This window comes from Mixophyes fleayi, chromosome 4 (genome assembly GCF_038048845.1).
Source record: "Mixophyes fleayi isolate aMixFle1 chromosome 4, aMixFle1.hap1, whole genome shotgun sequence".
In the NCBI taxonomy this organism is placed as follows: Eukaryota; Metazoa; Chordata; class Amphibia; order Anura; family Limnodynastidae; genus Mixophyes; species Mixophyes fleayi.
The window spans coordinates 342,114,774-342,125,682 of NC_134405.1; the positions used below are offsets into that span (position 1 = coordinate 342,114,774).

Here is a 10,909-nt window from a genome sequence, read left to right on the forward strand (position 1 = left end):
GATCCTTAGGCCAAAAGGACTTTTAGAAGAGGTGATTCAGACTATGCATAACGCCAGGAAACAGATCTCCACGAAGAACTATCATAGAGTGCAAAGATTTTATAATTCACGGTGTGGAAATAAGGGGATCCATACTTTGTCTTTTAAATTGTCAATTGTTTTTCCTCTCTTACAGAACAGACCTGGCAGTAGATTGAGGCCAAGTTCTCTTATGGGCCAATTTCAGAGGAAATTGGCCCATATTCCGAATGTTTAGACATTCTTGCATGTTCAGCCAACGTACGTTCCTCCAACTGTGCATTGGGAACTCAATTTGGTCCTCTCAGCCTCCCAACTCCCACCATTAGATCCATTAGCTGTGGTGGAGTTTAAATTCCATAACCAGTGTTTCTCCTGGCAAACTATTCGGCAAGGAGAGTTTCTGAATTGAGTCCTCTATCCTGCAGTCTCTTGTATTTTATGATGACAGGGCTGTTCTGTATACGAGACTGTCTTTCCAGCTTAAGGTGGTGTTAAGGTTCCACCTGAACCAGGAAATTGTTATTCCCTCTATAGAACAAAACAGACCTACGGGAGGTGATGAGTGTCTTCTATCTCTAAACATGGTCAGAGCATTGAAAATCTATTTAGAAAATTCATAGGACCTTGACTTTGCAGAGGACAGGTAATATTCTGGACGATGACAACTTGCAGAAGAAAGGTTGGCCAGTGACAGAGCAGACAATTGCAAGATGGATTAGAGCTGTTGCTCGGCAGGCGTATATTAGCGCCGGAGATCCGGTTCCAGAGAATATCGTGACTCACTCTACCAGATAGGTCAGTGCTTCCTGGGTGATGCAGAGTGAAGCCTTGACCGAACAGCTGTCGGGTGGCCACCTGGTCCTTAGTCTGGACACTGTTGTCCCACCCTATACGCTCTTTTAGTTATGTTGTTTATATTCTGTGAGCGAGTTATGCTACTTGGTTTTATCCATTTTTCCCTTTCCTGTGAGACTTTGTTAGTTATTAAATGATTGTCCATTGGAGAAGGGTTCTAGAGGGAAGGAGCTTCGGAAACTGTAGTATGAGTTATAAGTGCCCAGCTCCTTGACCAGCCTCTATGGCAGCACCGTCCCCCAAAAGGAATTAGAGAAATGGATTTATTTTATAAGCTCACATAAAGAACTTACAAAGCTATTTTTATCTATTACAGAATACAATTTGTATATGTTCTTATTCCTAGCTTTGTGCTCTAGTGGGGATTACTTTAGTCTAAAGTGCCCCCACAAAAAAAAGAAAAAAGGCTGTAGAGAACCACAAAATACAATATAATTCCTGTGTGGGAGGATTTAACATTACACGCTTCAAAAAACGTGAAGAAGTCTGTATCTGTCTATATTACAATAGATTCAAACTTATGGGTCAGATTCCAGGTGCTCAGAGGAGATGTGAGAGTGAAAGGATTACATTGTATACTGTCTATCTCTGTCACACACCCCTCACTCATCATTTTATTGCAGAAGGGTCCTCGCACTACATCGGGGAAAAGAAAACACTCAGCTATCTCCAAACTTCCAAAATTCCTGATGGGGGGAGAGAATCAAAGGCAACAAACATCCACTGAAAAGGTAAAATTATCCAGAAAAGGAGGATGGTCGATAGGGTAATTTACTAACCCTAAAACCTACACAGAGCAATTCTGCACCTGAAATGTATATTCTCCTCTTCATATTGTTCTGTCCTTGTGCTAGAAAATATTTGAGAACAAGGTATGCCTATTCCCATGGGGATTGTCTAGAAGAGTTAAGATGTCATAATTCCATCTACTGTCACATTAGGCCCCCTGACCTCCCCATTTTCACCCTAAAATACTGCTACTTTGACTCCACAAAGAATCACATAAAAATCTACAGAGAGCTGGTGCATAAATATAGTTGATAAGGTGACAGCCACTGTCGAATCTAACTCACATTGTTCACCTGTAAGTGTCAGTTTATCAGTTATGAGCTCATCAGCTGGAGAGAATTAAATACACTGCATGGTTTGAGTCTACAATAAACTCTGCTTTATTAGTTACAAGTCCCTATCTATATAGCAAAAATCACGTATATTAGAAAACTACGCCCCAAAAGGTTTTAACCACTCATGCTCCCTTTACACAGATGTTAATACATTCTCTCATTATCACACAGGAATACTCCCTGGGGGGGGGGGTTGTTTTATCTCCTGTCTGCTATGTCCAAGGTTATAAGTTAAATACTGACTGATTTTTCATGTGGCACACAAATACTTGATAACTTATTTGTACACTGAAATTTAAAGTTGATATTTGTGTGCTACGTGCAAAAACAGTCAGTGTTTAACTTATGTGCAAAACAGAAAACTAATTTGCAGCCCTTGCACTGTAACATGGTTTTGTCCAGGAGACTGAAATAAGAAGTTTCTTCAGTTAAGATCCTTAATGAATCAGGCCCCTTGTCTGATGTTTCAGTATTTCCTATGGGATGTGGTTTTTTTTAGCACAAATTACACAAAAAAAACAACTTTATTTTTGTAGATACCGAAGATTGCGTCTGAGAGCACAAAGGAGCAGAAACCAACTTCAGAACAAGTCACTGTGAGATTTAAATGGATTGGTGAAGCTGAAGGATACACCACAATCAACGCAGATCCACACGAACCAATTATTGGTGCTCTAAAGAAATCTGTTCATTTTAGAATAAAATATAAAAACTTAAAAAAACCTAAAAACTCAAATTTAATTATTTTTGGAAACCATCTTAAAGCAATAATCAATCCAACTGTGTCGTGTGGAGCTCTGGGGAAAGAAGAAACTCTTGATCTAAAACGAAAATTTCTAAAGAAAAATGATATAAAGGTACCCGAGACTCCGGCATACCCGAAAAGATCTGGTGGGTTATTTTTTAAAGTGAACAAAAATGGACAGACCGATGGGGGAGCTGTAAGGATAGTTTTACATTACAACAAACAGGGTTCTGATCATAATACACCACTGGCTGTCTTTGGATATGGAGATGAAACCATTGAAGAAGCTCTCAAAAACGATAAGAGATTTAAGGACATCAACGTACTCCGTCTTATAGGGACAAAACTGGACAAATACGAACGCACGATGACACTGTCAAATCTCATGGAAAATGATACATACACCATAATTATACTTGATAATATTGAGACTGTTGACGAACATACAAATGAAGGGCCACATGAAGAGGCCACTGAGTCCGATCCCATTCTCTCCACCAACCGAGCAAGTGACACCCCTGGAGAGTTCAGTCCTAAAGAGGCAATGGTAGAGAGATTTAAAAATAATTTTAACATGTATGTCAAGAAGAACAAAGGCCTTAAAAAAACCTGGCGCCTCATCAAACAGGATTTCAGTATCAATGTCCGAAAACCCCCCCTAACTGCGAGCACCATGAGAAAGCTTACGAAGCACATGGACAGCGTAGCCCAGATTAAAGTAAGCAATGAAGAAGGAACCTGTTTTCTTCTAACTAGAGATCTGTTCCTCACCTGTCACCATGTAGTGAAAGGTCTTCTGTATACAAATCGTCCTTATATAGCTAGAATAATATTCCACTATGAAGATGAAAACCAAATTGTAAATAATCAAGAAAATGTTTTCTCTATTAACATTCTATCACATTCTGAGGAACAAGATTATGCTATTTTTAGTGCTGAAATATGTTCTAATCAAGAGGGCGTGTTACAATATCCAGAGGGCTTGTTACAATATTTAGCGCTTCCACCAGAGAATGGCGCTGTGAGCATCATTGGCCATCCAGGAGGTCGGTGCAAACATACTGATTTGTGTTCAGTGATCAACTTCTTCCAACGTAAAGAGGTTATTAAAGAAACCATTTTCCATGACCCTTCATTTGTCCATGTACTACGTTTGTACAACTTTTTGGAAATGGAAGACCCCAGTCTAGTGACTTACAATACATGTCTTTATCATGGAGCTTCTGGGTCTCCGGTATTCGATGAACATGGACAACTTGTGGCAATGCACAGTGGGGGGTATATAGTTGATGCTCCACTAGAAAAGAAAAGTGTGATAGAGTATGGAAGGTCCATCATTGACATACTTATTTACGGAGCTGTTAAAATAGAAGACTTGTGTCTACGATTAAAGGAAATGGCTAAACAGAATAGTTCATTGTGTGATTATATATCCCAGGGCTTGCATCCAGTACTAATGCAGTCCATTATTAGACGACTTTTAAATTTATGGAACGTTGAACAAAACCCTGATTTTGACGACAGTGGTGTAGGGGATTCCCCTATGGATATCTCATAGTCTACATGCATTTGTTGGTAATGATGCTCAATACTGAAATATTGAAAGAACCATAGATATAGGAAAAAATTGATTTACATATTTAATAAGAAATAATAAGAAAATATAGAAATTATTTTCAGACACTGTGCTAATAGGATGTATAGAAAAATCCTATAACAATGGCAATGACACAATCTATACTTCCTAACATAATCAAATAAAAAAGGACTGTTTAAGCCATGCCTCCAGACCACCCCCCGATCATCCAGGACAAATCCACAATCTTATTTGACTACATTAGATGTGTAGTCTAATGTCCCTTTAGCACATGAAGAAACAGGATTGTCCTGTGAAAATTGGCACACACCGTCATCCCCGGAACCAGTCTGCTGGCAGTACAGCCATTTGGGCCACACGTCTTTTTTATGCTGGAGGAGGAAGTAAATGTGATTTAATGAAAGAAGGTGAAATTCCGCTGCTTGATTATATACCTTGATTTTCTTGACTCTGGACCCTTCTTTATCTCTTAGAAACATTAATGGTTAAGATTATAAGATATTAACGATTGTTAAAATGTTGAAGATCGCATTATTGAATATATATATGTTGATTCCTTTTTGACAACAAGTGTCTGTGTTGTTATAATCACTGTGTAAGGAATTACCTAGACATTTGCACCTCCGACCACTAGAGGTCTCTGTATGTACAAACTTGCCCTTAGATTTGCCCTTATCCAAGATGGCCAGTTTGGAATCAAAGAGAAACCATCTTGGATCCTGTGTTCTGTTTGGGCCTATAAATGGCACTTCCTGGTTCAGACATATGCTTGAGTATTCTGCTTGCTCAGCTCCTGCTGCCTGCTACTCTACCTTGCATCTGTGACTACCTGCTTGTGTACCGACCTGGCAAACGTCTGACTACCCGCTTGTGTACCGACCTGGCAAACGTCTGAATACCCGCTTGTGTACCGACCCGGCTAACGTCTGACTACTCTCTGGATATCTACTCAGCTATTGGGCTTCAGGTAACACCGCCAGTATCGTTACACACTGTTTAAAACCTATGCACTGCAGCTATAGGGTTAATCTAACAACATGTGATAATGATTTCTAATTAAGTTGAACCACATATAAGATCGTCAACATCTATGTTTATCAGATTTCTGATGAAATCGCCTGGAGGTGATGAAACGCGTTGGGTGGAATATATACCACTATTTGATATTTTTATTACTTTTCCAACATCTATTGCTGGTTTTTTATCTGTTGATATATTGGATCATTTGTGGACAGCTGCTGTGTATCTGAATATACCTGATACCAATAACGTTTATGTGTTGCACACTCCCACTGCGCTAGGAAGACCTCCGTCTGCTTTGCGTGACTAGCCAGTTACTTCCTAAGAACCCAGTTCACTGCTACTTGTTTCCGGGGACTGCCTAATCATTGCACCAGAATTGTGAGCGCTCAAGTTTCTCCGTGGAGGTACCGTTCTATACTGTGATGTTTTTCCAGTCACCTGACAAGGAATTGATACCATATTACAGCACACGGATGGGCTATCTCTCTGACTTTAGTCCATCCCTGGTTTAATCAAGTTGCTAGTTTGCCATCACCAATATTTCGGAACTTTGATTTATATATATATATATATATGCGGTTTTTGATCACCCACATGATACATCTATAGCGATGATTTTTTCTAATACAGTTTTTCTCAGCTGTTGGATTTTTTAATGCGCATTTATAGGTTATATGTAGGTGCACCTACTGTACCAAATATTGTGGTATATATTATAGTGGTTTCATATCATTTTGAGCACAACCATATTTGTGCATGTGATTATTGTGTTGAATAAATACATTCTTTTTTAACCCTCTGCAGTACATTACCTTTTTGAGTGTATGTGGTGACCATTGCTATTTTTGGTTTTATTATTGAAATTCCGCTGCTCCCATCCTGGGTCTATTAGGGCGTTCCACCAAATCAGACCAACAGTCATGAAGAGGTTACCAGAGAATTTCCTAAGTGAAGTGAGATCAGGAACAGGAATGTGTCTCCCTCAGTACAAAGCACCAATAAGTCAACTGTAATAATGATCCAGCAACAAATGAAATCTTCCCTGGGCCCCGGGCAGTACTGAAGCCACGGATCCGCACTTTAAGTATTTGTGTCACATCTCATTACCCTCTGGAGCATGTCATTCTTAATAGCTGCCCTGGGTCACTTAGCAGGTCTTATACTCCAAGTAATTGCAATAAACAGGAAGAGCATCACCAAGTCCATTAGAATATACAACATGTCCCTCTCCACAAACTCCATTTATAATCTAGTTAACGTCATAATTGTATCACTAAATTAGACTGGGGAAGGTCAGGCCCCCATTACTGTCCTCAGCCCCAGACTTTAACCCAAAAAGCTCTTACTATAAGCTGTCATGGGATGATCTAGATGTAGCTGACATGTTATCTCCTGGTATATCAGGGTCTCTGAATATGTGGAACATATTAATAAGCGAACTTCCCATCTACTGGGGGTCCCTATGATTTCCCTATTGTAAACCTATTGTGTACTTTCTACTAACGTGATTAGTTATAATTTATATATTGGATAATACACCCCCTATCCCTACTAGGTGACGTCTCATATCCTTATGTTTCACTGCGAGACATCATTTCTTTCATTTGGAGGAAACATACAGACATAAGAGTCTAATTAAAAATAAAGGTCAAAACAGTAAAAAAAAAAAAAAAAAGAAAAAATAGTTAAAAAATACATTAAAAAATGTTAAAATAATTTTAAATTTTAAAAAATCATGATGTTATTAATGTCTACTGCATTTTTACAGTTGCTCCTGAATGCAAACACATGTTCTAGCTGTATACACAGCCATCATCACTGTCAATCGGCACTTACACCCGACCTGTAGCTGTTACAAATGATCCAACTGATCCAACCTTAGAGATGCCCAGAGCTTGCACGCGCTCAGCCTTGGCACGCCCTCACCGTACATTGCTTACATGCATACACCCTCCCCCCCTGTTTTGCCCTTGAAATAATAGGTTGTCAGAAGTGTCATTTGCATTAGAAGATGAATTGCACGCACTTGTGTTCACTGGTGTATAGTCCATTTCTGAGCATGTGCAGAGTAATATTACACAAAATACGTCAGGTTTCGGAACTTATGAATCAGGCTCAGAGAGCTCCAACAGGAATTAGATTTCTAATAGATCAAGTGTGTTCACAGTTATTTTTTTTTTAAAGCTTTATTTATTGACAGATCAGCAAGTGACAGTAGTTAATAGTAATTCATTTTCAGAACAGATCATGAGTGTAATAGGTAAATAAAAATATGTTCATTTACACAAAACATTGTCATCAAATAGAGGAAACAGAATCCTACTGATCTTTTATAAATAAGGAAAATGAGAGAGTAATAACATAAGAGAGGTCAGGGGGATACTGCAAATGGGAAAAGGAGAAATGCGAGATCCTAGAAGTAATAAGTTTTGAATGCTGAAATTCTTGTTACACGTATCGAAGATACAAGGTTAGGGGCTATGAAGTATGGTCATGAAAATGGGAGGCAGAGATTGAAACTTGACAGCCAAGATTTCCATACTTTGATAAAGGATTTCCAAGAGTTGTGAAGAATATAGGTCATAAATTCCATCCGGTAAACCTGCCAGATTCTATTCATGGGGGGCGGACGATTGTTTACAATCTGCCGCAAGTGGCCGCTGAGACAATATGATTAGTCACCTTGTTCTTCTGGTAGAGGGAACATCTAGTGAGAGAAGACAGATTGTCTTTAAACTGTAGAACTGCAGATGTTCACAATGTGTTGAAGAATAAAAATATATACTCACAACATTATCAGTAAGATAATCATGTGAGGGGTTAACGCTCTCTGTGTCCTTCTACCTGTTTCAGAGATGGTCTTCAGCAGGAAAATGGGAGTTGGAGGAGACCATCACTGCTGAGTTTGAAATTGCAATCTATGGGCCTGATTCATTAAGGATCTTAACTTGAGAAACTTCTTATTTCAGTCTCCTGGACAAAACCATGTTACAATACAAGGGGTGCAAATCAGTATTCTGTTTTGCACATAAGTTAAATACTGACTGTTTTTTCATGTAGCACACAAATACTTGATAGCTTATTTGAACACTGAAATTTAAAGTTGATATTTGTGTGAAAAAACAGTCAGTATTAAACTTATGTGCAAAACAGAATACTGATTTGCACCCCTTGTATTGTAACATGGTTTTGTCCAGGAGACTGAAATAAGAAGTTTCTCAAGTTAAGATCCTTACTGAATCAGGCCCATATTTTTATTCTTCAAAAATTGTGAACACACTTGATCTATTAGAAGTGTTATTCTTGTACTACTCTATATACTGTAATTATACTGTGGCAGTGAACGGGATGTTCAATTCATCGTGCAATGAATGGTGTGACCGTGTGCCCCCCTTCTCCTGTTTGCAGTTACCACATGCTGAAGTCAGAACATAGTGAAGATTATTACAGCTTTTATGGTTGGTAATGCACCTATTTTTGTCATAGTTGTATTATAATAATATTATAAGGCTGCAATAAATTGCCCCAGTATAACAAACACAATCTGCTCTACCTGCATGCTTGTTATGTTTGCTCTGTATCCCCCATCCCTTTCTTGCTTTCTGTTCCCCAAAAATGTTTAAGAGATTTTAATAAATGTTAACACAATATGACTGAGTCATTGCTGTCATTCTTTATATGTAAAACACGTTGATATATTGATGAGATTACAAAACATTGTAGAAGCTGAGAAAATGTGCTGGAGACACAAGACAGGAAGATAGAGGCTCTCGGGTCAGTCGTAAATATTGTGCAAAGTTTAATAATTTATTGGTGTGAAAATATTTAAAAATAAAAATATAAAGGGAATATGTCACAGTATAGCCCATCCCATTATCCCCGGAGAAATAACCAGTATTTAATAGGAACATTGCTCTATATATTTTCAGTTTCACATTGTTTTTTCAGATTTTTTTACAGCAAACACCTTGTGACTGATACTGAGTTAGATGCATTTGTGTTACAAAACGCTGGTGAAAAATACATTCACAAAAAATAAAATACACTTGGGTGAATATGCAAAAGTGGACACATGACGAGCTCTGTGTCAGTAGCATTGACTCCATGTTTACATCAGGCATACATCTAATACACTCACTTCATTTTTTAACTTTTGGTTTGTTATTGAATTTTCGTTTCTTGTAAAAGTTAAATACTGACTGTTTTTTCATGTAGCACACACATATCAACTTTAAATGTCAGTGTACAAATAAGTATTTGTGTGTTACATGAAAAAACAGTCAGTATTTAACTTATGTGCAAAACAGAACACTAATTTGCACCCCATGCAATGTAACATGGTTTTATCCAGGAGACTGAAATAAGAATCCTCTTCATTTAAGATCCTTAATGAATCAGGCCCCTGATAGGAACCTATCTACTAGGAACTTTTACATTCACGTATGGTTTCTACACGGACTGAATGCGGGTGCGCACCAGGGTTGCCAACTCTGAAATAAAAAACAAGCAACCGCTAAGTGAAAAACAAGCCCAAACAATTCTAAAAAGAGCCCAAAAAAGCAAAAAATGTATTATTTTTTTATTTATGATACAATTATCAAGTTAATATTACTAGTAATGGGATCTGCAGCAGTTTCTGCAGTTACAGTAACTAAAGATGAAGATTCTGCTCTATCTACTTAAATGTATGGCTACCGCAGTTCTTATAATAAGTATCTGAGTCCATGTAATAAACCCTGCATGTGTAACATACTTATGTATAAGCATTTACGATGTATGATCCTGAATGAATATAGCACATTTATTATTATTATGCTTTAATGTAATCTTGTAAATTCCGTCATTTAATTCCGATATGTATGCGATTGTTTTTCTTTTCTTTTTGTTGTTTAGTATGTTTATATCTTAAAAAATTTCAATAAAAATACTGGATTTAAAAAAAAAAAAAAAAAAGATGAAGATTCAGGAGTTATAGCTGCACTTTAGGGGTTTGTTTTCTCTGTACATTACAATATATCCCCAGCTTCACACTTTAACTACACACATCATGTTCTGTCTGGTCACATATATACTCTCCATATCTACTGCATACAACACAGAGAGGCTCCCCCGAGAGGAGCCAACGCTGAAGTTTACCTACCAGCACCTGAGATCACGCCCACGTAAGAGACCAGCAGCGTCCTTACACTGACTAAAGCGTTAATATACACAAGACAATAAAGTTTTTTGAAAAGAAAATAAAATGTTGTGAAGCCCAAAAACCCGCAACCTGCGGCAACCTGAAAAACCCCGCAACTCTGAAAAAAAACCAAGCCCAATTCTGCTTGTTATAAGCGGAATTGGCAACTATGGTGCGCACCCACTGTTACCAGCAATTGCCGCAATATCGGAACTGTGCATCTGTGATCCAGCGGAGCATCCGTGAGTTTGTCACATTAATGTGCAAAGTGCAGAGTCTTCCAGCGGAGTGTCTGTGAGTCTACTGCAGCGATGCAGATTCAATGTCTTATTAATTGGTTTACAGAGACTGTTTTAGCTCCCTAA

The 10,909-nt window shown here is 38.2% G+C and overlaps 1 protein-coding gene across 4 annotated transcripts in view; it reads left to right on the forward strand.

Annotated features, from left to right (window-relative positions):
- The window catches only part of LOC142153288 (serine protease FAM111A-like), a 34,669-nt gene extending 28,505 nt beyond the window's left edge, over nucleotides 1–6,164 (forward strand). For all 4 annotated transcript variants that reach the window (XM_075210740.1, XM_075210741.1, XM_075210742.1 and 1 more), the window contains 2 exons: nucleotides 1,500–1,607; nucleotides 2,537–6,164. In XM_075210740.1, the coding sequence (XP_075066841.1) occupies nucleotides 1,500–1,607; nucleotides 2,537–4,303 (1,875 nt within the window). In that variant the 3' untranslated portion in view covers nucleotides 4,304–6,164. The remainder of the gene's footprint in view (nucleotides 1–1,499; nucleotides 1,608–2,536) is intronic.
- Nucleotides 6,165–10,909: the final 4,745 nt, after the last annotated feature.